At 45.8% G+C, this 26,897-nt stretch overlaps 1 protein-coding gene across 1 annotated transcript; it reads right to left on the bottom strand.

Moving 5' to 3' along the window:
* Positions 1 to 17,629: 17,629 nt before the first annotated feature.
* On the bottom strand, positions 17,630 to 24,135 carry Ttc32 (tetratricopeptide repeat domain 32). Its single transcript, XM_048439700.3, has 3 exons — positions 23,919 to 24,135; positions 18,916 to 19,082; positions 17,630 to 18,031 (listed from the first exon to the last, which is right to left on the bottom strand). The coding sequence occupies exons 1-3, from the start codon at positions 24,056 to 24,058 to the stop codon at positions 17,868 to 17,870; spliced, it is 471 nt and encodes a 156-aa protein (XP_048295657.3). The 5' UTR covers positions 24,059 to 24,135; the 3' UTR covers positions 17,630 to 17,867.
* Between the last annotated feature and the right edge of the window lie 2,762 nt (positions 24,136 to 26,897).

Below are 26,897 nucleotides of genomic sequence, written 5' to 3' on the forward strand. Positions count from 1 at the left end.
GAACTCCCCTCGAACCATGCCACCTGTGAGTTAATCATTCACCCTTTGGTGTAAACCAGTTTAGTTAAGATTGCTTGCCAGGTTGGTGAAATTCAAATCTCTGAGCGAGCGCATCCCGTTTGAATCCAATAAAGGGTGGGGCAGAGAGTATAGTATGAGGCTCACAAGAATGAGAAATCAAGAGGAATTGTTCAGTCAGAGAGCCAAATAAGGAGACAAAGAACTGGCTGATCACAGCTGAGGTCCAGGAGGGAGTGAGGACCAATTAGCTGAAGCAGCTCCTCAGAGTTGGGCACCGGCCCTGTTTGCTAGGCTGATACATAGGGAGCCACAAGCCAAGGACCCTAAACAGCAGAGGTTACAACCTCAGCCTGCGACCTAGAAGGCGACAGTTAAGGTGTCCTCAGATGCTTCCCTCTGACCCAGCCTCTCTGGCTGCAGAGGGCCCAGAGCCCTCTTTGGAATCACCTAGTCTGGCCTAGTGTTCACCTAGCATCCCCCGGGGTTGTCTGTGTATAAAAGTCATCCTTGTATAAGGACAGCTGCCATTCGATCATGGGCCTGCTCTAGCCAATATGACTGGCTTCCTCTTCTGAATCAAGTCTCAGTTGGAGGAGGAGGGTCAGGACTTCAATACATATGAACCTGGGGAACACGGTTTTGCCTTCTGTAAAGGGTGTGACAACGGGATGAACTAAGGACTACAGAGCTCCGCCTTGACCGGGTGAGCCTTTAAAACATTCCTCCCTGAGGTGGTCTTTTCCAAGGAAGAGCACACCAACTGGTGGTCAACCCTGAAAACATACATACAAGTAACAGTATATGGACTGAGTAGGTTATAGTCAGTATATATATATATATATATATATATGTGTGTGTGTGTGTGTGTGTGTGTGTGTGTGTGTGTGTGTGTGTGTGTGTATTATACAGTCAATAACAGTGGGGACAAAAAGAGGCCATGAATTTGAAGGAGAGCTTTTGGGGAGAGCTTGGAGGGAGGAAAGGGAAAAGAGAAAGGTTGCAACTATAATTTCAAAAATAATATATCAGTCCCCTGTCATCTCCAGTAGCCTATCTATGGATGGGCCACGTGGGGGTATAGTGAGGGGGGACCTTTACCACCTGCCTTCCTACATGCCAACAGGTCGAGAGGCCAGACCTATATCTGTGGGGTGTAGAAGTCAGGCAGCTGATTTTTCCAGAGGTGTCAGCAATATCCAGATCTCACAGTCTCGGAGATTTAAATAAGTCTCAAGTAAGGCTATGGTTACCAGCCTTCCGGTCGATACCTAAGGGTTCTGTGCCTAGGCATTGCAAGGTACAAAGATAAGGCTCAGGATCCAGCAGGTAAGTCTAGAGGATCTCCACAGGAAAACAGACCATCTAAAGTACCAGTTATAAACGGCAGCAGCGCTGCGACCCGATCAGAGGAACCCACTGCCTTCAGAATAAAGTAAAGCGGCTCACACCTGGCCCTGTCCCACACAGGTCTCTCTTACAAGCGGGTTAACAATGGCCCACTCATGGTGTGATGGCGACACCTAGTGGCCACCTGGGAAATGGCACTCACAGGGCAGCAGGCGGGTCTATGATACAGAAGTCCACCTTCTGCCAACTTCCAGCATGTATGTGTCGGCAGCTATGCTAGATGTGAGTAGCACGCCTTATGATCTCCCCAGACCCTAAGGGGACAGCAAAGTCTTCACCCTTAGGGATATCTATCCACACACACACAGCTATCTCCAGAACATACCTTACAGGGCTGGAGAGACAATGCAGGAGGGGACCCCTGTTCAAATTCCAGCACCCGTATGTCTATATGTTGGTGGCTCACAACAGTCTAAAACTCAAGTTCTAGAGGAATCCAGTGTCTCTTCTGGTCTCCATGGATGCTGCTAGCACTTGGTACATAGACATACACCTAAGTAATTTTTAACACACCCACACTTGTGTGAGCGTGCGAACCTGGCTAACCCACCAACAGGCTTCCTTCCACCTGAAATCACTTATTTCAGGTCTCCAGGCTCCTGCAGAAGGGAAGAAATGAGAACTCGGTGCCTACCAGAGCCTTAGGTTGAAGCTGTGCCCCAGAACCCTAAAACAAGCTCCATCCCGTACTGGACTCATGCTCCTTAGCCCTGAAGTGGAGGCGAGAGGAAATAGTGTGTGGTCCTGTCCCACAGAGACAGAACAAAGGTCTACTTAGGAAACCAAGCTCAGACCAGAGAAATAATTCCACCCAAGTCTGCCTTGGTGACCCAGTGAGTTTCTTGGGTTTACTTACAGGAGAGTGGGTGGGGTTTCATTCTGGTCCGTGGTGTCTACAGCACCACTACAGCAGAGCAGGGTCCCTGGAACCTCCTGCCCAACTTGAAGGCAGTTCCACCGAAGAGGGTCTCCTCTGCCAGCAGCTAATTAGGGTTAGGGGACCGGGAGGGGATGGAGTGGGGATGCTTGTGAATCTTGCAACTTTCTGAGTTCCTGCATCTGATCAGTTTCCTTGGCTTCCTGGGCCTGGGACTCTGCCTCCTGGCTCTGGGTGGGAGCGCTCTCACTGAGGGGAACAGCTGTACAGGAGACAGGGTTCCTGCCTGCCTTGGGGCTCTGACCCTCCCAAGGCCAGCCTCACTGTGTGGCTGAAGACCTCCTCCCTCCCAGCGTCCCCATCTTCAGCCAACTCCATCTGTGATGATCCTGGAGGGTCTTTTCCCTCTGTAACTGCAGATAAGGTGAAATGGAAGCCTAGAGAGTTTGGGAAAAACTGCGCAAACCACAGAGTTAGAAAAGTGACGGGAGCCAGTGACATTAAGTTTAATATGATTTTATTTGATCCGATGTATCCAAAATATTATCATTTCAACACATAATCAATATAAAAATGTTAGAGATGGTTTGCATTCTTCTTTTTTAACAGCGCCTCCACAATCTGGTATTTATTTAACACTTACAGTGAACATGACGCTTTCATCAGAAATATTTGATTCAGCTCGCACGGGCTGCACAAACTTGAAACGTGAATCTGTTGTTCCAAACGCACTTTAATAATTCCTAGTTCAGCTGAATTAGAAGTGTGTGTGTGTGTGGCGCAGGCCTGGGTGTGTGTCCACATGTAAATGTATGTGTGCATGCAGACACATGTGGTATATGTACGTGCAAACACACGCATGCAAAAAGCGGAAGTCAATGCCAGTCCTCGGTTGCTATTGGCCTTATCCTTTAATAAGCTGAACCTGGAAACCACCCATTTGGCTGGTCTGACTGGCCGGGGTGCTTGGGAGACTTGCCTGGCTCCATACCAGCCCCCAGCGCTGAGGTGATAGCTACATCCCACCCAGCTTTTACCTGGATATTGTTTTGGGTACCCAGCAACCCCTGTCTGCATAATACACATTTGTTTTTTGACTGAGTCATCTCCCTAGCCCCTGAATTAGACATTTTTTACATTTAAATATAAAACTTAGCAATTCAGTTGTTAGCACTAGCAAGATTTTAAATGTTCAACAATCACACAAGCAAAGCTCCCAGTCGCTTACAGCTTGTACCTGCCTCTCAGTGTGTCACCAATGGTGGTTGCCCTACATACCCCCCACACAACTGGGGATAGTCTCCTAGAGCTAAGTGGCAGCTGCTGACACCTGGGTAGGGCGTAGCCTAGAGCCCCACAGGAAGGCACACATGCCCAGCACTGCCCAGTGGGTCGAGATGACTTGACTGCCCTGCCCATCTTCATTGCCTGTGTATCCACTCTGTCTAAGGACTCTCCTTGCTTCCCCTGCACTTTTCCCCATGGGCCTGTCCTGACCCTGGGCCTGGCTGGAGGTGTCCAAGAGGCCCTCCTCTCCCAGGTCAGCAGAGATTTATTACAAAAGAGCCCACAGCTGTGCTATCCGAAGAGTTGGAGCGAAGTTCTTACAAGGGTAGTGGGAGATCAGGCCCTGCCTTTTCTAATGGATCATCCACTAAGGAACTGCAGAGCAGCTGCCCCTGTGGTCTGAGGGATGAGATTAACACACACACACAGCTCTTCAGCCTGTCCCTAGCTTGTGCGTACCAATAAAAGACTTTTGTGACGTTTCATTGGCCCAGTGTGCCAAGGACAGTTTCCTTGTAACCCAGCAAGTCTGGAAAAGACCTGGGGAAAGAGGAAAGGGAGTCAGAAATTTGAGAGGCCCTGGTACAGCCTGCGGGCCTGCCCTTGGGGATTCATTATTCCCCCATGTACCACATCCATCTCATACCTATGAGGCAGCCCTGACCTGATATCACAGGTGATCCTGTGTCTCTTCTTGAGGGTCTACCACCACCCCTTCTGATATCCTCCTGTGGCTACACATTGTCTGAAGACACTGAAGGACTGGCAAGATGGTTCGGTAGGTAAAGACACTTGCCACCAATCTGATAATCTCTGTGAACACACTCAAGGGAAGGAGGGTTGACTTCTCACCCCTGCCCATTCACTATACACACACACACACACACACACACACACACACACACACACACAAAATCAATCAATCAATCAATACAAATGTAACTTTAAAAAATTTAAGACTCAGCCAGGTAATGGTGGCGCACAACTTTAATCCCAGCACTGGGGAGGCAGAGGCAGGAAGATCCCTGAGTTCAAGATCAACCTGGTCTACAGAGAGAGTTCCAGGAGAGTCAGGGCTACACAGAGAAACCCCACCCCCCAAAAAAATCTATAGAATCCTGTGCTCTGGCCTGATGCCATGTAGTCAGCCAGGTGAGGCAGGTTCTAACATGCCCCAAGAAACAGACCTCCAAAACCCAAGAGAGAGGGGGAGGAAGAGGGAGAAAGAGAGAGAGCCACCTTCAAAACTGAGAACTTTGGGGAGCTAGCACTTTCCTTCAGTCTATGCTGCTTCAGCTTGACACAAGTTGTCAGTCACCACGGCTGCAGAAATCTGCTCCTCTGTCTTTGCCTCCCAGGGTAGACTGAGAGCTGTCCCCACCCACACCCCGGAACACTGAGTGGTGACCAGACGACAACACCCTGCCCTTTCTGCCTAGACCTTCAGCAGCTCCCTGGGGCCCAGCTGTGCGTCGCTTGGCCCAGTCCGTTCCTTCTGCCCTAGGAACTCTCGCTTGAGACCTCGTGTGATGAGCTGGGTGAGTACTGAAGGCTCTTTGGCCAAAAACGTCTGGCCCTCACCCATCAGACTTGTCTAGTGTCTGGCTATGCTAGTTTCCAGGCGTTTTATGAACACTGAACGAGTCTGATTAGCCTCCTAGAAGAAGTCCTGGACAAAGGTTCATGTGTGCAGATGCCCTAGTCTCGCCCCTTCTACAATGCCCTCATCCTGAGCTCACCTTAAACTCGAGCCAGGGCAATGTTTTCCTAGGTCTCCCAACCTGGGTTCCAGGGACACTGGGAGCTATGTGCCCACAAACCAAAAGTTGAGGTCCTTGGTGGGAACTCTGAAGTAAGCCTGTTGCTTGATCTCCCTTCTACCTGGAATTTCTGTCATTTTCCTTCCTGGTAGGGGGGAAGGAAAAACCTGTAGCCCAGTCTGGCCATCTCCCTAATCACAGTGATAGCCTGTGTGAGGTCCATCCATGAGGAACTTAATTGTAAGCCATCCTGTGAAGATACAAAATCTCACAGATGTAATAAACATATTTAACCAAGCACACTTTCCACCCCCATTCCTATCATCTACAAACCCCCACTTTCTTAACAACAGAATTCTGCTTCATAGTTCTTGGCCTTCCCCAGTTAGGAAAAATCTCTGCCATCGAGCTCCACAGAGGTCCTTAAGCCCCTACCAGCTCATAATTGGTTCAGTAAAATGAAGTGATTGACCCGGGGACACTATGTAACTATCGTGGTACTGACTGACCTACTAGCAAGAAAGAAACATTGCAAGTGCTATAATTCCATCTGGAGCCATTAAGTAGAGAAGACTGTCCTGGAGGCCCCCACCCAAGGAGATTGGCCCAGGCCCGAAGGGAACTTACATAGTCCTTAGGGTATCAGCCCGACACTAAGTGAGTCAGTCCAGCCCTGAGGGGACCAGCCTTGTCCACAGAGGACCATCCCAACCCTAAGAGGATCATCAGGGCCCTGAGCAAGGGAGCTCAGAGAAGAGAGAACCATTCTGGAACTGAAGGACCATCACAGCCCTGAGACTGTCAGCCTAGCCCCAGAAGAGTTCAGAGGAGATCAGCCCAGCCCTGAGGGCACCAATCTAGTTCTCTGGGCTGTTGGGGAACTCCCCTCTCCATGTGAGCTCTTAGCCCCATTCTGAAGCCAGATTACCCTTTCTATCGGGCCTGCCAATCTTCTTAGGGACACACTGCTGCCCTATTTGGTATTGCTTGTATAGCTTCCCCATGACTCTTTCCCAGTGACAGCCATCTTCACCTCCGGGGTCAGTGTTTATCTCAACTCTGAGGGTTCATACGAGACCACATGACTTAGGCGAGCTAATGGCTTTAATGTAGCCTTCTCCATTTGGAGCCCTCGCTGGCCAGGTCTTGAAGCAAGCCTTGAAGGAGGTCGTAAGAATGTTCCCTTGGAGCCCAGTTACCAAGCTGGCCCCCATTCCTGATCGTGTTGTAATGGACGGAGCCCTCAGCTCAGCCCACACTCTTTTCCTGGCCCAGGCAACGTCTCAAAAGGGCCATGTTTCTCCCTGTAAAAATGGGTGGTCCATCTCGTTAACCTAGCTGAGCATCAGGTATTGGCTAGCTAAAGGGAGTTGAGGGCCTGCTTTCCTTGGGATTGAAGAACCCTGGCTGCCTAAATCTCTCCTGGGTTCTAAAAGCATCAAGATGCTGGATTCTCCCCTGCTGAGGACCCAGTTCCATATCGGGATTTGGAAAGAAATAATTATAACATTGAGCAGAGTGCTGACGTTTACACGCAAGGGGTGGTTTAGGGGGAGATCGTCCTTAAAAGGAGCACTAAAGAGATGGGACTTCTGTGTCCTTGTCTAAAAGTTACAGAGGACCTTAACTAGCAGCTCTTACTCTCCTCGCCTAAACAATGAGAGAAGGGCGGTGTGTCCCCTACCCCCACCCCAAGGTCACTGTGGCAATGCCTGTCCCATCCCTGTCCCCGTCCCAGTTCCAGTTCATGTCCTAGTTCTGAAGCTCTATGTTGGGCGAGTACCCCCTTCTAAGCTGCAGCCTCCTACCCAGCCCTTCTCCCAGAGTAGCCCAGCATCCCCTCGAGATCTGCTTGTCCAAGTGTCTCAAAGGCCTTCAGAACCCCAGCACTGCTGAGCCTAGCAGGACCCTGGATGGGCGCTCCTATTTCTCTGTTATCTAAGCCTGCTCCCGTAGCAACTCATTTCCTGGCGACACGCATTCCTTTTGCCTTGATTCCGAGTTTTTGAACCTTACTGCTAAATGTATCCCAAAGCAGAAGTAGCAAGAGTTGGCTCCACCCAAGGCTGGCTCACTTATCTTCCTGTTTTCTTCCCTCATGTTTAACTTCCTGAAGCTGTGAAGAGAAGTAGAGGAAGGCAGGCCACATGTTCCTGGTGCTGACCAACGCTCCACAGTAAAGCCAAACGTGGCAGCAGCTGGCGAAGCCACAACCAGCCCCAGGGCTGTGCACTTTATCCCCACCCCCGCCACTAGGCTGCAGTTCAGTATAACAGGACCTCAATCTGGACCCATGAAGCCGGGGTGGCTCCTGGCAAGAACTCTTGTAGTCTGTGTGGCAAAAGAGAAGGCTGACTCTGGAATAAAAAGAGGATGGGCCAATCAGAGCAAGCTGGGAACCTTTGAAGGAGCTTAAGTACAGGAGGAAGAGGAGGAGGAGGAGGAGGAAGAGGAAGGGAAGGGAAGGGAAGAAGGAGGGAAGGAGGGAGGAAGGAAAGGAAAAGGAAGGAAACTGGACTGTCTTCTAACTTACTCCAGCCTAAGCAAACTCCTTGATTGCCTGTCTTCCCAGAGTGGAACAATGTCAGTCTTGCAGGCGTGCCAAGCAGCTTCAGTGGGGACCCGGGGAAAGCAGTGGGCACCCTCTTGCTGGATGGTTCTCTAATCTCCACTCCACTCCCCACACCTTCTCGCCATTTCAGCTTTTATATGAAATTACCATACTTATACAGCAAATCGCAAAAGGCTTTTTTCAGTACGTGGGAATGCAGCAGGGTCTCCTCCCAGCATTCTTCACGCCAGCTTCTTCTGTTATGATCTTTGATTTGGGACATGCACCTCAGAACTCAGCTCTGCCCTGTGGGCCTCTTGCCTGCCTTCAGAACCTGACTTGAGTGCCAGTGGCCTGGTGTAGATTCTGGAATGTCCCCCCATAGGCTTCTATTTTAATGCTAGGTCCTCAGCTGGTGGCACTATCTTGGGAGTTTCTAGGGTCCTTGGAAGGTGGGTCTTAGCTCAAGGAAGTGGGTCACTAGGGAAAGGGTCCTTGGGAGCACATCATCTCTGGTCCTTCCTTTCCGGCTCTGCTTCCTGTCTACCTATGATGGGAGCATCTGTGCTCTGCCCAAGCACATGGAACCAAACAAGTATGGACTAAGCCCACTGAACTGTGAGCCAAAAGAAATCTTTGCTCCCTTGAGTTATCTATGTTGAGTAATTTGGCTGTAGTAATGGAAAAATACCAGTACAACAGACAGAAGCTGTTACCCTGGAGAACGGTCCTGAGAAAAGAGCTGGATGCTGGGGCAAACCAAGGTTTGGTGTCAAGATTAATGTGAGCCATGTAAAATGAGGACCTTCACTCAATAGAAATCATTACTGCCAAAGGGCTCAATCTGATTCTCAGTCTGCTGCTAACCAACAGCATCACCTTTAACCCAGAATTTACTCTCCTCTCTGTCCACCTGCAAAATAAATAAGCAGATGATTTCTTCAGTTTCTTCCAGCTCCAGCATCCGGAGACTCCTGATGAAAATTGTGCACCCATTAAGCAATTCAAAAGGAATTAGTCTGGCAATCAGAAAGCTAGCAGACAGCCGGAGAAGCAAGAGCACTTGGGGCAGGGACAGGCTGCTCTCCAGCCTGGGATGCTGCTGTGGCGGGTAATTGAGGCTGATGGAACATAGCAGCGATTTATGAGGGCTCATGGGTAGGAAGCCGAGGAGGACTATACATTAGTCATGTCTGAGATTCCTTCTCAGTGATATTGTGAGCCTAGGAGCCAGCTCAGCCACTGCCCAGATGAAGGACTTATTGATCCAGAAAAAGTAAGGGGAGCCAGCATTGCTTATTTTAATAGCAAATAAAAATGACCTTTTTCCTGGGAGGAAAACCACAAAAAAAAAAAAAAAAAAAAAAAAAAAAAAAAAAAAAAAAAAAAACACCACTTTTGGAGACAGTTCTGGATCAAGTCAGGCTGGGACAAGATAACAAAATTATATGGTAAAGATGACCTCTGATTTAAGAGTGGGAACACACCTCCCCTCAAGACTAACCAGAGACCCAGCTCCTCCCGCTGCCCACCCCTCCTGCGCAGCACCCAGAAGTTGTTCAGAGTCGGGTGGGGGAGGAGAAACTCACAGGCGATCCTAGAATGTCTATGTTCCCATGCTTAGAAGAGGGTCAGTGTCCAGACACAACCTCCTTGTCCCTTGAGCTCAGTCCCATCTTGTGGAAGAGACAAACATGGAATGAAGCCGCATGATCAGATGCTAATTAGATCCGTGGTTCTCAGACTCCAGGGCGCAGGGGGCAGGGCGCAGGAGAAACTCCACGGAGCTTACGTTCTAGGAAGTCAAATTCAGCGGCTTTGAGATGGGATCTAAACCCATCTCATCTTCATCTCTCCTGAGTTTTTGGGTGTCGCCGGAACCGCTGGTCTGGACACAGCCGCAGAGCAGAAGGCCTAACCTTTAGTTTCCCCGTCAGAAGCACCTACAGATGAAGACAATCCAGCACAAATTACAGTCACCCGCAGCCTGTTAGGAACCTACATTTCCTTCACTTCTCTTTGCTAACTTTTCTTCCTTTATCCCCTTGCCTCCCTCCATCCTCTTCATCCTCAGAGGCCCACGCATGCTAAACACAGAGCTATACCTCCAGCTCCAAGAATCTGCCATTCTAGCAGAGCCCAGGTCAAGCCGGGCCACCCTCCGAACACATGCTCAGTAGCCAAAGGCCACTGGTTAGATCATTAGAGCCGTGGGATCCGGAAAATGAGGAGTGAGCTGGGGCGGGGTGGGGGTGATACTGACGGGAAAGATTTAATAGTAGGTGTTGAGTTGGGTTTTGAAGGATAAGCGAAGATTTAAGTAAAAGAGAAAGATGGTATTCTTGGGGCGGAACACTGAGAAAAGCAGGAAGTGAGGAACGAGGAGACCACTAGCAACTGACCCACGCTGGAGTGACAGATGGAGGCTGGGGGTACCACAGGCAAGCACCTCCCAGTTCAAGAGGCTGGTCCAGTTCCAACAAGTCTACCAGCAGCTGGTTGTGATGGAAAGAATTATCGTTCTGCAAGCCCCAGACTGACAGCTCCCAAGTCCTGCCTGTCAGCCAACTTGGATATTTTTTCACCTGGCTTGCTAGTGATGCTTTGTTTTTGGCAGCCTGGGGTGACTCCCACTCTTCCAATCTCGAGTCAGAAGGGCCTCAGCTCTCCAAGACTGGAGTGTCTCGAAACCACACAGGGTGGTTATGAGTCTCTCAGCAGGCAGCCAGGGCAAACCAGTGTGTTTGTACAATGCTTAGTCAGAGGTGCCTCAGTCAAGGTCATGATCAAAGAAAGAGACGTGGCCTTTCTCTCTCCTCCCCTGTCTTGGAAATCTTGTGTTTAGAAGATTGCTCCAACAACGGGCACACCTTCTCTTCAACAGGGCTACATCCGTGGGTGCAAAACCACAAAGGCACTTGTGCCAAAATCCTGTCCCTTGAAAACTGAACTCATACTTATTGGGTGTGTTCATATTTTCACAATGTTTGCCGTGACAAAGGAGTGCTAACTTGTGTATTCTTACACTTTGGAGATGAGAAGTACAAAGTCAAGGTGTAGGCAGGGTCCTGATCCTCCCAAAGCCTCCAGGAAAGGATTCTCCTGGCCTCCTTCAGTTTCTGGCAGCCCCAGCCAACCCTTGGCTTGCGGACCTTAACTCACAAAAAGCCTCTCAAGTGCCCTTCCTTGAGTCTTTGTACAAATGTCTTTCTTATTCTGAAGTGGTGTTATGGACAAGTCAGTCGTGCTTAAGGACCCGGCCTCTACGTCTAGCCTGTCTTAACTAATTAGATATGCACCCTGTACAGTTCCAAACAAGGTCACAGGCAAGGAGTCTGTAGTTAAGCCTTTCTCATCTTTCACAAAGGTACAGTTCAATCCATCCCAGGCACTTGCTAGGAAGTTGTACTAAAACGAAAGCACCAGCCTCCGAGATTAACTGGCTCTCAGGGCTTTCTTTGTCTAAATTAAACCACAAGAGTCAATTGCTTTAGGTAAAATGAAAACATCACTGTTAGATGCCCAGCTTCCAAGGTCAGCCAAGGAGGACCAGCATTGGTCCATCCCATTCCTATTAGCCAGGGATTAATCTAAACAGCAGGTGTATGAGCAGAATCCACCCCACACAGTTGAGACCCATGGCAGTTCTAGGGATTGTGGGTATAGCAATGAACAAAACAGACACAGATCACTGCCCCAGAACTCACCTGCTGGTGAGGAGCAGGAATGAAAATAAATAAAACGTGGTATATGTAGACAGAATATAAGGCGTGGAGGGGTGAGTGAGATTTCTGCTTTTCAGCAGGGGGCGGCAGAAAGGGGAAGGCAAAGCCAGAGAGTGAGGGGTCCCGAGAGGGGCAGTGCTGGTCTCTGTGAGAACTGCTTTCTCCGTGATGGAAGCGTCACACATGGAGGAGCCAACTCTACAGCCATGTGGAAACACACTTTGGGTGAGGGTCATGCGGGACACTTGTACTGCACATGCAGGGGATGGATTTTGGCACGCAGCTACCAGTACTGAGATGAAAACTACTGGAACCTGGGTCCACGGGAGGTGAGCAGGACAGAGTCAGAGGTGGAAACACAACAGTATTCTATCGGCCATGGAGCGGGACCCAGACATCAGTTTGGGCCAAGGGAAGTGTGTACCTCCTCGACTCAGCAATCCTCCAAAGACCTTTTCACCAAGTGGAAATACGTTCTAAAGAACACTTTCAGTAACATTCTTGGTACAAAACCGGCCAGAACTGTATAGAAAGAACAGCCACGAAGATACCGACAGAACCAAAAGTAATTCTTATCGAGAGAGAAGGTCTTATATAGTCCAGGCTAGCCTTGAACTATGTAGCCAAGAATGACCTTAAACTCCAGATCCACCTCCTAAACACTGGGGTCACAGGCATGCACCACCACACCCAACCAGAACTAAAGGCACTTTCTAAAGACATGACCAGCAAGAACAGAGGTATTTTGAAGCCTTGATTTCTAGTTACAGTGATTCAAAGTTACTGTCTGGTAAAGGGCATGTGTAGGTGGCATCTTAGCTTCCATATACAGCTCATGTAGTGTCCAATTCCTATTACCCTGCACTGACTTCATAACAAAAGAGAAACAATCATTTTTAAGGTGGTTTATATTCCTGTAGGTAAACATGGCCATGAAATGACTCAAGCTGCTTAATGACGACGTGTACAACATAATTCTTTGCTTGTAGATGTATGTGTGGGAGAGGCCATGGATTTGTGCAAAGGCAACAACTTTGGGAGAAGGGAACTAAGTGGTGGTACCTACAGGGAAGTGGGAGCGGAAGCCACGGGGAGCCCTTGCATTTTGCAGATGTTCTTCTGGAGCTGGGACTTCTCTGCGTGTCTGAAGGTGGAAGCTCCCTCTGTCCATTGCTTCAGCCAGTACACAATTAAACCTCTGCACAAGTGACAACAGGAAAAGAGACATGGTGGGACCCTCGACACCCTTGTTCCTGCTCGAAATAACAGAAATGAATAATGAGAAGCTCTATCTAAGGTGTTAATGTTTTTAATATAAATTAAAGATGACTCCATAAGAATACGGAATGAAATCGAGGCTTCAAGAGAAGAACCCTGAGGTGCTGAGAGGAAGTGAAGATCGGCAGGCAAAGAAGGGAGAAGACAGATGAAGAACTCACAATGCCCTCTTAGATGCCAAACTGATTGGTGCTCTGGAGGGCAATAATACCAGAACCTTTGGGGTTATTTTGCCTACCAGACGATTCATTTGCACGCCCTCTGGACAAAGCCAGACAAGACCCTGTAGCCTCAGCCTGGGTCCCAGTCAACAGAACACAATAGCCCTTGGGTGGGTCTGTTCGGCTGGGCTTCCCGTGCTGCCGAAACAGCACGTACTTGTCTGGTTCGCTCTTTCTAAGCGCTGGACGCCTTTTCTTAACATAAGACACAAATCTACATATTGGCAGCAGCGGCTTTCCAGTTTCCAAGTCGAGTTTGCTCTTAATATTAATCTGCTTTTCACCATCTCCTGTGTCTGTTTTCAATCAGGAGTGAAAAGGAGCCACAAGCAAACTGTGGCCTTGCAATACTGCTCTGTCATAAAAAGGAAAAATAAATGTAACACTGTGTGGATACTCACCTTGATGGGCACTATAACATTTTATAAGCAATTTATTTTTTTTTTAATTGGGACAAAAAAAATCTACGTATGTACTCTGAATTGATGCCAGCTCCAGAACAGAACTTAATTGATACGAACTGTAGTTGCAGGTGTCTGCATGGACTTGGGAAGTTCCTGACTTGGCCTCAGCTTCGTCCTCTGATACACACTGGCATCACGGACGCAGGACACAGTTCTCCTCTGTTGATTGCCATTTGCATGTTCCCAGGCCCAGCCTTCTGGTTTCTCACTTATCGGTTTCCATCATTTGCCTTTCGCCCTTGAGTTTGTGTTTTTGCTTTCCTATCATTTTAAAAAGCATGAGCTGCTTTTTAAGGTTACTAAGATAAACCTTACATGGAAAAAATGATAACTGTATTTATCATCCTTTCATCTTCATGGAGAGAAGAGTCTTTTGAGGCCCCGAACACTGGCTGAAATGCTGTAAACCTCTCTCCCCTTTTTTGCTCTACTGCCATTTCAAACTGGAATGCCATTTCCCTGGTTAACAGGTATTGTTTTAGAAATACAGAAAACACTAAGATCTAACCCTGCACAGACATTAAGACTGTACAAGGTGCCCTTGTACAGCACAGTAGCTCTCCATGCGCTTCGCTGGGTTCTCACATCACACACCTCGACTGATTTAATGTTGTTATTTCATAGGTATAGGTGTCTTGTCTGCATGTATGTCTGTGTACCAAATGCATGAAGAGCCAGAGGAGGCCAGAAGGTGGCACTGGATCCCTTGAAGTGGAGTTACAGATGACTATGAGCCATCATGTGGGTTAGCAATTAAACCAGGGTCCTCTGGAAGAGCATCCAATGCTCTTAGCGTCTAAGACATCACTCCAGCCCCAACAGCTAATTTCTCAAAACAATCATTTGTTAACTCAAACAACCCAAGTAAATCTAACACTATTGTTCCAGGCAGACAGAGCCCATTTTCTCAATTCAAGTTTCTAGCCACAGATGATTAAAAAGGCTTAAACCATGTGGTATGTCTAGAGGGGCCAGGAGAGGCAGTGCCTTGACCTGTCTATGTATGTGCTACTTGAAGCACGCTTGTGGTTAGTCTTTAAAATTCAACTAAAGGTGTTTTTCTACACTGACTAAGTATTCTTCGCAGGCAAAATCATGAGATATCCCAACAAAGCCTGAAAAAGGTTTATAAAAACTAGTGCAGAAACTCAGAATATAATAACCTCCTAACTATAACTTCAAATGGACTAGTTGAATATGTAAATTACATCTCAATAAGACTGTTTCATAATAATTCAGGAAAAAGTAAACATTGATTCTGTAAGTTTATATGCAAACTATTTGCTTACATTATTTTAGACACTTGTCACTGATTTATTTTTCTGTTTGTGACAGTGAGCCGGGTATGGTGGTATATAGACAGCTTTAGTTCCCGCACTTGGGAGACAGAAGCAGGCAGATCTCTGATTTAGAGGCCAGCCTGGTCTACAAACCAAGTTCCAGGACAACCAGGGCTACACACACACACACACACACACACACACACACACACACACACTAGCTTGAAGAACAAAAAGAACAAAAAAGAAAGTAGGTGGGATAAGATAGAATGTATAAATTTCCAATTAAACATAACAGAAACGTTTTCTTCATTGTTACTAGCTTTCACACAGAAGCATTTTGGTTGACAAACTGAAGTCCTTAAGTTAGAGAAAGATTTAACTATGTGAGACTTCGAGTTAAAGTTTCAAGGCATCTAGACTCAGCAGAAAAAGACTTTGAGTCTTAGCACATATAAATAGTGAAGTGGTTTGCCCTTAGTGACAGGAATAAAGTGTATCATGCCCCCCAAAATATTTCCAACATCGAAAATGGCATACTGCTAACCATGTAGGGTAGAAATGCCAGCGAATGCCAGAGAGCTTAGGAGCGCCCAGAAGGAGCAATCAGATCGTGACTGGGGGCTGACTGGGAATCTAGCTAGTTCTCTCCCTGTAGTGTGCTGTTGTCAGATCAGTCCATGACTTCATTCATTGCCAGCCTTGGAAGAGAAAAACTGCTCCATGTTTCTCAGCCAGTGTTACAAATAATTTTCTAAACTCAAAAGTAATTGAAATCCACTTATTTCATTTTACTATCCTTTGTGAAAAAATTTGTGTAATGAACTGCAAGTCCTTTCTGCTTGTTTGTTTGGTTTTTGTTTTTGTTTTGCAGAGGGGGGAATGCCGGGTAATAGTTTGGGCACTTTTCTAGCAGCGGTGAACTGGATGTGGAGGAACTGGAACAATCTTGAGAATAAACAACATTTGAACACCCCAGGTATCGCTCGGTCAATGAGAAATGGGCTGTGGATGTGAGAGGCCTAATTCTGGAGAAGATAAACGTGGTAAACATACTGTTTAGCTAGGTCCAGTCAAAGACAAGGAGACGAAGTGGAGGCGAGGGCTGATCCTAAGCGTCGGTGATTTTGTTTTTCTGAGAAATGAAGAAACTTTAAGTGATAAAATCTAGCAAAGCAAATGAAAATGTTTTAACAAGTTTTCTTTTTCATACTACATCTGATTCCAGTCATGAGTAAAAGAGAGAGAGCATGAGCCAAGAGAAAATAAAATTGTTTAAGTATTACTTGATTCTCTGGGTGGAATTGTGTTTAGCTCTTCCATGGTCAGGACAGCTTGCGTTCCTTTATTTTTATTTTTTAACAGAAAAGCTGTTTTAAAAGGGAGCTTTCTGCTTTCATGCAACATTATAAATTCTTTTAATGTCCTTCCCAACAGAGATAAATCATTTCGGAAAATGTGAGCGATTACCAAAATAAAATAACTTTTCATTTCTGGCCTTCGCACCCAGTTTCCCTGTGTACTCATTCACCTGGACAGATTCTCCGAGGGTTTCACAGGATGTTATTTACAAAGGACGAAGAGGGTATTTGCTGTCTCTCCTTCATGAGACCACTTCGAAACAAAGAGAAGAAAAAGAAAAAAATACAGTTAAGGGTAATGATAGTGATGACATCTGAAACCAAGGGAGTTCTGCCGGGCGGCGATGCCAGGCAAATGCTCTCTGTCTCTCTCCAATGGGGGCAATTTCCGCCCAGAACAGCTTTCCCACAGCAGCAATAAACCAGTTCGGGAGACCTCAAGTCGAGGGTCTGTGTCTTGGAATGCCAAACCGCAACAATAAAAACAAAGCAGTGGAAGGGACACGCTGGCTTCGGCTGGCTTCCTCCGGGCTCTTCCCAGGTCGTGAGAGCCCTGCTGTTTGTTGGCAGAACCCAGAACAGAATTTTGAAGCTTTGCATTAACGTGTGCTTTGGTCGCTCTGTCACCCCCCTCTCCACCCTGCTCATTTGATGAACACTTTGAGCAGGATTTAGCTTGTACTAAGTATTCGAGAAACGCTGCTGGTGTCAGTTATTATAGTCATCCAGAGACAGAAACTATATTTGATATTTAAACCTTTGCCCATCTTTCTAATAATTTTTATTAGAAAAAAATCAAGCGTGGAAGAATTGTTTCCAACTGCTCTCTCATAAGTGAGGTGCTTATTTTGAAGCCCAGGAGTCCTGTCTCTCGGTCCATTACCATATGTAAAGGGAGTGTGGAGAGAAAATGAGCAGGGATGACCCCAAGGGGAAAGAACTGAGACATGAGAACATGATGCAATTACCTGAATTCACGGGGGAAATGTGAACATGGCCTAGATATGGAGCACGCTAGAGTATTATTTTTACTGGGTGTTACAGTGGCGTGTGGCTGGGGAGGATTGTCCTTACGAAGACGCAGGCGGAACTGTTTAGGGGTAAAGTACTGTGACGTCAGTATCTCATTCTCAAGTGGGTCAGCAAAAAAATCTGTCTGGGTTTTGTCTTATTTTGTTCAGTTTTGTTTGAGGGTCTCTATAGCCCAGGCTGGCCCCGAACTCACAGCAATCCTCCTGCCTCAGACTTTGAAGTGGAAGGTTTTGGTTTTAGCTACACAGAAAAAGCAAATGTGGTACATTCACTGGTGAACCTATGTGAGGCATTCATGTCTGGACTGCATTTTTACCAGCAATTTCTCTGGGTAAGAAAAAAATTAAAAGTTGGAAATACAAATATGTGGTAAAAATAAAACCTTTAGTAAAAATAATACATATTGATTTAAATATTTTACTATAATAATGTACATTAATATTATTTATTTACTCTATTAAAAGATCTATCCAACATGGTCTCTCCTTGAAATGAATAACTTTGATTAAACATATTATTTTACTTTCACTTCTAAAATGCAGTCTCTTACATATAATCAAAAGCGTTCCACGTGTATCTTAGTTGAGGTTTAAGGATCATGAGTTAAAATTTCAATAAATTAAAAGTTTCAGTACTCTTCTCAGCATTTCTTCTTTGTTTTTCTTCTTTGTCTAAAATAGTCTGTTTGAAGCTCAAGACAGCATCTTGAAACTCAGGATTGAGGTCTAGTGCCTTCTTGAAATCTTCCAAAGCTTCGTCAAAATATCCTATATCAGAATCCCAGAGACAAAAAGGAAAAGAAAAAAAAAGTTGAGGATTTCCATAACTGCACAGTGAAGTTTGGATTTACAGATTTTCACATTTATGAGCTTTCGAAATTGCCTCCGAAAGGAAGCTGCCTCCCTCAGTGATCTAAGGTGACCATCACAGTAATGTGTGCCCTTCTGAACAAGTGAGTCTAAAATCAGCGCTGGAGGGCAGGGAAGGGTGCTCAGCACTCATCTAACATACTTGAGGCCCTGTGTTCAACTTCTAACTAAACAAAACACCAAAACCACAGAAAATTGGCGATGGCTTCTATTAGACTTCATAGGTGGGCAGCATATAAGCCATCATAAAATTTCAACAAAATTATATCACCCGTTTTACATAGCTGCAGTAAAACTGAGAAATAGATTTTTTTCTTTTTTCTTTTCATTGGGAAACAATATCCAAAGCCCCATTAAACCAGTTTTTAAGAATTTCACTTTGGACTGTCCCCTGCCTTTCAACTAGAAAGAATCACAGGCATGCTTCAGCATTACCCTTATTTTTGAGGCTGGGAATGCGCAGGCACAGAGTAATGGGGTCACCCTTGCTCCTGCGTCCAGGTCCCATTCCCACAGCAGGGCTCCGCTGTGGTCTATAATGCCTAGGAAATGCCTAAAAACAAAACCAAAAACCCTCAGGAACGCTTCCCTTGTTCCTTAGCTCTAAATCTAAATTTCACCTAACTGTCAAACTTGATTCCTTCACAAGAATTGATCACTCTGAAGCAACAGAATACACTCCACGTGAAAAGCAAGAGAAAGAGAGAGAGAGAGAGAGAGAGAGAGAGAGAGAAACAAACCTTACCCAGAGAGAGAGAGAGAGAGAAGCAAACAAACCTTACCCAGCCTGTAGCGTATCAAGCCCCTGTTATAATACGGAACTTCAAAGTTGGGCAGGATTTCTATAGCAGATGTGTAGTCATCCATGGCTTCATAAAAATCAACGCTGAAGTACTTGGTTTGCCCCCTGTTGTTATATGCGATGGCCAAATCCTCGGGGCTACATTTGCTTTAAACAAAAAGTCCACATTAAAAGCACATTGTTCAACTCCCTTCACTTCCACTCCCATGTTCTTTAGGGCACTGTCAAACTCCATAGCCTACAACACTCTGTGGGGAGCTGAACCGTCAAGCTGAAGAAGCAAAACGCTGGAGAAACTGAAATCAATTCCTGTTTAGGGCCATGGGTGACTCTCCTGTGGCTACAGCACAACGTGGATTTGAAGTCCGTGCATTTTAGAGTCTTCAAAGCCCCTGGACATTGCCAACATGTTTTGCCCAATACTAAAATGATTGTTGAACATTTTTAGAGCCCACACTGGAGGGGAGAAATACATGCCGATGAAGGAAAGCCTGCCAAGGTACCAGAGTGCTACAAAAGTATCACAGTCAGTTTTAATTTACTCTAAAACCTAAGTGGTCTTCAAACAATGAGATCTGAAATCATTTTCTGCCAGTAAAGAAACACTGGTCAAGCAGTGGCTAAACGTCAGTGGACTATTCCACAGTTCTGTCCTTCCTGTGAGAGCCCAGACACCCAGCAGCTGGTGGACCTGTGTGAACAGCCATCAGGTCAAAGCCTCCCCCACACTAACTACAACAAACGACCTTCATGCTCGGAGCCAGGGGTATTTCTGTGTTCCTTGCTTCCTTCCTACCATCCTTCCTTCCTTCCTTCCTTCCTTCCTTTTCTCTTTTTTGCGCAAAGTGACTGTCAAATTTGAACCAAACAGAGGAACTACACATTCAATCCATCTTCTATACAAAGTATAGTCCTCAGAAAATATTGTTAACCATGGTCATTTAGTTTTTTTCCTGAAAAAAAAAAAAAGTGTTAAATGTGTGTGTAAGCACACATTCCACAGCAGGCACATGGAATTAAGTAAATCCTCTGTGACATCAGCTCTCTCTCTCTCTCTCTCTCTCTCTCTCTCTCTCTCTCTCCTCTCTCTCGCTCTCGCTCTCGCTCTCGCTCTCGCTCTCGCTCTTGCTCTCGCGCTCGCTCTCTCTCCACCTTTACATGGGCTCCAGGAATCTAACTCAGATTGCAGACTAGCACAGCAAGCACCTATACCTGACGGGCCATATCGCTGGCCCATCTGCAGTTTCTCGTGACATTATCAATCCCTGAGAACTCAGCTACTGCTACAGGGGTCCCTGCAGTTTATTTTGTTTAACTGTTTTGGTTTTTCAGCCTGGAATTCACTTTGTTGAGCCAGCTGGCCTCTGCCTCCCCGGTGCAAAGATGCCCCACCACGCCCACATGGTCCTGCAGTGCAGACTTCCTAACAGTGGGAGGCGCTGTTGCAACTTAAGAGACTTTCTCTTCTGTCAGCTCTGCCTGAGAAAGTCTGAGGGACAGACTTTGACAGACTTTGTGAAGGACGCCTCTGAAGGCCACTAACAACCACCCTTAAAGGATAAAGGACAGAAGGGTGTGTCCTCTATCTGTTAGGTCACTAGCTGACCTGATGCTCCCAGACTTCAGAAAAAAAAATGCCGCCTGGGGACTTCGGTAAAATTTTCATTATTCATGTGAGGTTTCAAAGCTTTGCTATAAATTCTTATCCTCAGATAATCACAGAATGTTAAATTTCATTAAAGCAAATTCTAAAAATCCTACTTTTCATGAAAGAAGACATTTTGTTTGCAGTCTTAAAGACATGGGCAGGGGCTGAAGAGACGTTTCAACAGTTAAGAGCACCTGCTGCTCTTCCAGGGGACCCAGGTTCGATTCCCAGCAGCCCACATGGTGGCTCACAACCATCTGTAACTTCAGTGCCAGAGAATCTAACGACCTCTCCTGGCTTTTGTGGGTACTGCATGTACCTGGTACACAGACACACATGTAGGCAAAAGATCCATACGATTTATAAGAAATCATTTTTTAAAGAGAGCGGGAGATGGGCCAACACATTAACTTTTATCTTTATAATACTGATATTTTTAAAAGACAGTATTTCTTTTGGGAATTTATCTATTGTGTGTGTGTATGGTGGGAGGACATGTACCACCGTGTATCTGTAGGGGCTAGGACAGTTCTGCAGAGTGGTTCCCTTCTTCCAGCTTTACAGGCGTTCCAGGGTTGGGACTCAGGCTTGTATGGCAAGCACGTTTACCCACTAGTATCCATGACAGTATCATCTATACTGCATTTAACCAAGTTGCCTAATCTAAATATGGAATTTTAGCATGCGATAACATTGGACAAGATAATTATTTGAAAAAATAAATTATGGCTAAAGCTGCACCTTGGCTATTAAAAAAATGAATAGTCACAGCGAAAAGCAATCAAGGATTATAAAACTATTTCAAAATGATTCAGCCACCCAATGTTTTAAAAAATAAATTTAACTTTCCAAAGGCATATTTAAGGGTACAAGTTGAACTGACAGATTTCTGTTTTGAACTCTAAGGAAACTGATTTTACAGACGAGAAACTGGCCAGAGAAAAAGCGTCAGCAATACAGTAATGCTGAGACTAAAATGTGAGCATGCTGAACTCCTACCTACGCCAGGCAGGCTTTCCAGCTTGTACGGGGCTGAAATCAGCTTGCTGTGGTGGACATGGGTTCTTGGAATGAAACCTGCAAAGGGGGAAGAATAACGAGCCCAAGGAGTGTCCACATACCTGTTGCTGCTTCTAAAACTTCCTAAGTAACAAGAATAGAAACGAAGTCCCCTGTGTCTGTCTGCCTTTTTCACTGGGAGTGGCGGGGGGAGGGGGGAATACTAACATCATTTTAGCATCTCTGCGTTAATAAAGTGTCAGTGGAGTGCTCTGCCTACATCCACACCCCTCTCCCCGCAGCCCCAAGGCTGGCGGGGGTGGGAGGATGGTCAGAAAAACTGCAAGAGTCTGGAGTTGTGAGCAACGTGAAACTGTGATCTCTGCGCATGGCAGGGCACTGCACCCGGGACTCACTCAGACAAGCTGTGGTTGTCTGCACACCGGCAAGTCAATTTACACTCCAGCACGGAGGAGGGGGGCCCACAGTCCCTACCTCAGAAGAGATATAGACCCCTAAGGGAATCAGAGAGGAAGAAGGAGGAAGGGAGGGAGGGAGGGTCAGTTTTCTTTAAGGGTATGGCCCCTGATAGGTCGACCAAACTCTTAAGATAGCCCACATCCTTAAGTAAACGGGCAGCACAAAATGGGACCTGATTACCACCCCCCCAAAAAAAGGTGAAGAAGTGTGAGAAGAGCTCAGTGGAGTTAAGATTGGGGGCGGGGTGTGAAGATTATCAGAATACACTGAATGAAATTCTCAAAGAATTAATAAAAATACTGTAATTTTTAAAGACATTTCTATTAGCTATCCTGTTAATAAAGTGCTAAAATAAGAAAGCAATTTTAGCTTTCTGGCTTCATTCCACATGAGTCTTAGAAATAAATAAGAATGCAGCCTTCGGTATTAGATCTCACACAAAAGACAACTTTGAATTCTATTAAGAAATCTTCTAGGATGAGCCAGGCATAGTGGTGCACACCTTTAATTCCAGCACTCTGGGAGGCAGAGACAGGTGGATCTCTGAATTCAGGGCCAGCCTGGTATACAGATAGAGTTCCAGGACAGCCAGGACTATACAGGAAAACCCTGTCTCAAAAACAAAAACAAACAAACAAAAAACAACAACAACAAAAAAAAAACCTTCCAAGAGAAGTGTGATGTTGCAGGTCACACAAGCATCGAGAAATTGCCCAACCTATTCCTCTGTGTTCACGTCACACCATCCACAAGCACAACAAAAGCTAAATTTGACATAAGTAATGCTACAGACCCAGGCATCAGCAGAGAAGCTAATGGGCCTGCTAACATCACAAAGAGTAAGACCAGACTTCAAGTGCTTACAGTGGAAATGTGAACCGGCAGACAGAAAGTTTCTCCTGAGTTGGATCAAGCCTCCAGATTTAACGACCAATTCACAACCAACACAGAGGGACTGGGAGTTAAGAATTCCGTGACAGGTAGATAGATCAGGAAAGAAGCCAGGACAAGCTGGCCCTCTTCCTCCTTACCCTGCTGACCCAAAAACCTGGCAGCCTAAAAAGGAGGCCTGGTGAGACTTTTCTCCCAGCAGTAAGGCCCCCTGCTGATAGATCTGCTCTTCTCCTACACAAGCTCAAAGCTGGGTCAGAGCATGTTTAGGACAAAGTTGAGGACTTTTTCAGCCAACCAGTGTTCAAGCTAACCAACCTCAGTCCCTTAAAACCCCAGAACACTGGATTTGGGGATTCCTGAAATCCCCCTCTGCTCTGCCTGCTCCATGTTTCCTAATCCCTTGGCTGGTTATGTCTGTCCTTAGCTGTAATTTCGTTCATTAGCTGTTCTTGAGGTTTTCCCTGTTGCTACCTGCCCTGACTTGAGATGTTTACTGCCTTTTAATTCTTCAACTGGCAGACAACAGGAACCTAGTCAAGAACCCCTAGATGTCAAAATTTTAGTAGACGAACTTTCACAGACATCTGGATCAATTCAGGCGCTCAGATGTGTATCTTCTCAAACCCAAACATCCAAATGACAGAGAGCTTTATTGGTCAATAAAAATGCCACCGACGGCTAGAAATTCGGTAGAAAGTTATCTTGGGGTGCTATAGGCTGTCTTATTTAGAATCCTTAGCTTCTGAACCGGAACCTTCGCAAAGCCCTCGCCGGGATCATTAGGATGGCGGCGCAGCCGGGCCACCTTCCCGGTCCGGGGACGCGGCTTCCCCTGGCCGTTGGAGAGACCAGCGTCTACCGGTCCCCGGATACGCGGTCCCGGCTCAGCGGCGCCGCCCGGGGTCCGAAGACCGCGTCAGTGCGAGGACCACCCCGCGCGGTCCCCGTCTCGCGATAGTTACCTCCCGCGACTCGCGCACTGGCCAATGAACGCCGAGTACAGCGCCTGCGCCTCGGCAAACTCGCCTCTGGCGAAGCGAGCCTGGGCCAGCGCCAGGGCTGCCGGCCTCTCCCTGCTCTCTCGGTCTGGCGGCTCGGCCATGGCCGCCTTGCTCGAGTAGAAGCGGAACCACAGCCGCCCGCACACCGGACTTCATTGGCCAACGGAAGCGGGACACTATAGAATGAGGAAGTTTGTCCTGTATGAGGACCCATCATATCGCGAGATAACTGCCAGCTCCTGGCGAAGCTGGCGGGAAATTAAGAGAATTAAAATCTCGGTGATGCGTGTGTGTATAAGTCCATACATACGTACGTGCGTGCGTGTGTGCATGCATGCATGCATGCATACGTACATACTAGCTGGATGGATGGGTAGGTAGGTAACCGATAGGGATTAGATATGCTTATGTGCATATATATTTATTTGCGGAGCCTGATGCGAGGAAGGGAGGAGATTGGCCCTGAAGTCAGTTCCTAGTCTAGAGAGGGTCGTTTGTTTTTAAGAAAGCACTTAAGATACGGTGCTTATGTGCTGATTCTGGGTGAATTAAAAGCTATATATTTAAAACAAAAGTTCCAAAAATAAAAAGAAGAATGTAATTAAGTAGAGCAGAGTGTCCAAATCCTAGAAAAAAAAAAAGGTGTGCTGTAGTTTGCATGTACACCCCGCCCCAAGCTCATGAATGGGAATCTTAACTTAGCCATGTGCTGATGTGTGGCCCAGTACGGGTGGGCTCCACCCTCAGGAATGGGCTACTGTCAGTCATTTAAAAGGCACACTGCTCCACACCTGTTCTTTGTATGGCTTTTACCATGCTATGGTGAGGCAAGAAGGCCTATACATACATGGACTTATCAGCCCCCAAAACTGAATCGAATGAATTCATTTTTAAGTGACCCAGACTAACATGGTCACAGTGACACAAAATAGATATTATGAGGCATTTGGTGGAATTAGGTATAAAAGTAAAGGTCAGAGAAGAAAGACTTGGAAAATAAGCAGAACTTCCTGCTGAACAAGTATATGTTAAGTCTACAGTACAGTGCACACAGATTTTAAAAGTGGGATTAATACAGTGAACAAAGCTTTTTGTCCTCAGAACCTTGCAGCTTAGCAGGAAAGCAAAGTCTTTTTAGTTTTTTGCTTGGTGTAGGGTTTTTTAGTTTTTTTCAAGATGGGATTTCTCTGTGTAGCCCTGGATGTCTGGAACTCACTGTGTAGACCAGGCTGGCCTCCAACTCAGAGATCTGCCTGCCTCTGATCATGAGTGCTGGGATTAAAGGTGTGCACCACCACTACCTGGCACCAAAGTCTTTTTAAGTTAGATAATGGTTAGTATCATGTTGGGTTTTTTTTTGTTTGTTTTTGTTTTTTGTTTTTTTGTAAAGGATGGCTAGGGAAGTCAATAGAAACCAATGTTGACTCATGAAGAACTAGAAAATGTCAATAGACCTCTAACTGGGAGAGACTGATGTTTTAGATCTGCTGGCTACCCCAGTGATTATAAGCATTTAAGGAAGAGTCAACACCAGCCCTTAAATTCTAAAAACAACAGGAAAAAACACATCATACATTATTCTGTAAAGCAATGCTTGGAATTGCAATGTCAATACTTAGGAGACAATAGAGCACTGGTTCTCAATCATCCTAATGCTGCAACCTTATAATACAGGTCCTCATGTTGTGGTGACCCCCAACCATAAAATCATTTTTGTGGCTACTTCATAACTGTAATTTTGCCACTGTTAGGAATTACAATGTAAATATCTGTGTTTCTAGGCACTGTGGTCCTAGGCAACTCCAAAAGGGTTGCAACCCACAGACTGAGAACCATTTCAGTAGAAGAAAATTACAGACCTTATCCTCTGTGAATACATTAATGCCAAACTTGGCATTTTGGTTGTGAGCCTATCCTTTAATGGCTAAACCATTTCTCCAGTCTGCGTCAATAGAAAACTTAACAAAAGACTACCATATCAAATGCAGCAATACAGTGAAAGAATTATAAACTGTAACCAAATGGGAATTACTCCTGAAATACAAGGATAACTCAACCCGTGAAAACTAATCAGTGTAACATGCCACATTAGCAGAATGGAAGAAAAACTGTGTGATCTTCTCAATTGCACACAGAAAAACTGAAGCCCTTTTTACTGTAACTGCTATTAGTGAGACCATATGGGCTTTCTAGCCCTGACCACTCATGTGGCATATCTCTTCTCACCCTTTTCACTTCTGCTTTCATTTCTTAACAGGTCTATATTTTATTTTTTAATGGGTCTGTGTGTCTTTTCACATGTGTGTGCACATGTTCATGGGTATGAGACCAGAGGTTGATGAGTATCTATCTCCCTTGGCTGCTCTGCACTTTACTGGGTCTCATGCTGACCCCCAGTGCTTGCTAACAGTTCTCCTAGTCCAGCTAACCAGCTTGCCCAGGAGACCCCACCTGAACCTCCCACCTGCTGGGGTGACAGGCAGACTACTAACATCTGTTTTTATGTGGGTACTAGAACCTGACTTCTATCTTCCCTGGCTCAAATTTCTCTAAATTTTACTAACCAGATATTTAATGTGTACCATATAAGAAAGTGCTTAAATAAGCTTAGTCTTTTAATGTATTTTTAATTTTAGAGAAATGTCATAAGAACAAACAGTTCTTGTGAAACACTTGTTAGTAATATACACATTTTTTCAATTTCATCTCTTTTTTGAAATTCAACTAAAATGTAAATGAACACTATTTCTTAAAAAGTTAAGGCTATTTTTACTTTCTCATCTATATTCTTACATATTTCCAAAAATTAATACTATGAGCATATTACTTTCATAGTTAAAATACTTCCTTAAAACATTGAGAAAATAATTACAGAAATAGACAGTAGAGGGCAACATAATATTGCTGTTTTCATTTTGGATTCCCAGAATGAGAGTATGA

The sequence above is a fragment of the Myodes glareolus genome, chromosome 6, assembly GCF_982192425.1.
Source record: "Myodes glareolus chromosome 6, mMyoGla1.1, whole genome shotgun sequence".
In the NCBI taxonomy this organism is placed as follows: Eukaryota; Metazoa; Chordata; class Mammalia; order Rodentia; family Cricetidae; genus Myodes; species Myodes glareolus.

Excerpts from the sequence above, each read along its gene's own strand:
- Ttc32 (XM_048439700.3), bottom strand. The coding sequence starts at position 24,058 with ATGGCCGAGCCGCCAGACCGAGAGAGCAGGGAGAGGCCGGCAGCCCTG. Across the intron at positions 19,083-23,918 it reads CAGTGCGCGAGTCGCGGGAG|CAAATGTAGCCCCGAGGATT; the intron begins GTAACTATCGCG and ends TTTTGTTTAAAG. Across the intron at positions 18,032-18,915 it reads CTTGATACGCTACAGGCTGG|GATATTTTGACGAAGCTTTG; the intron begins GTAAGGTTTGTT and ends ATTCTGATATAG.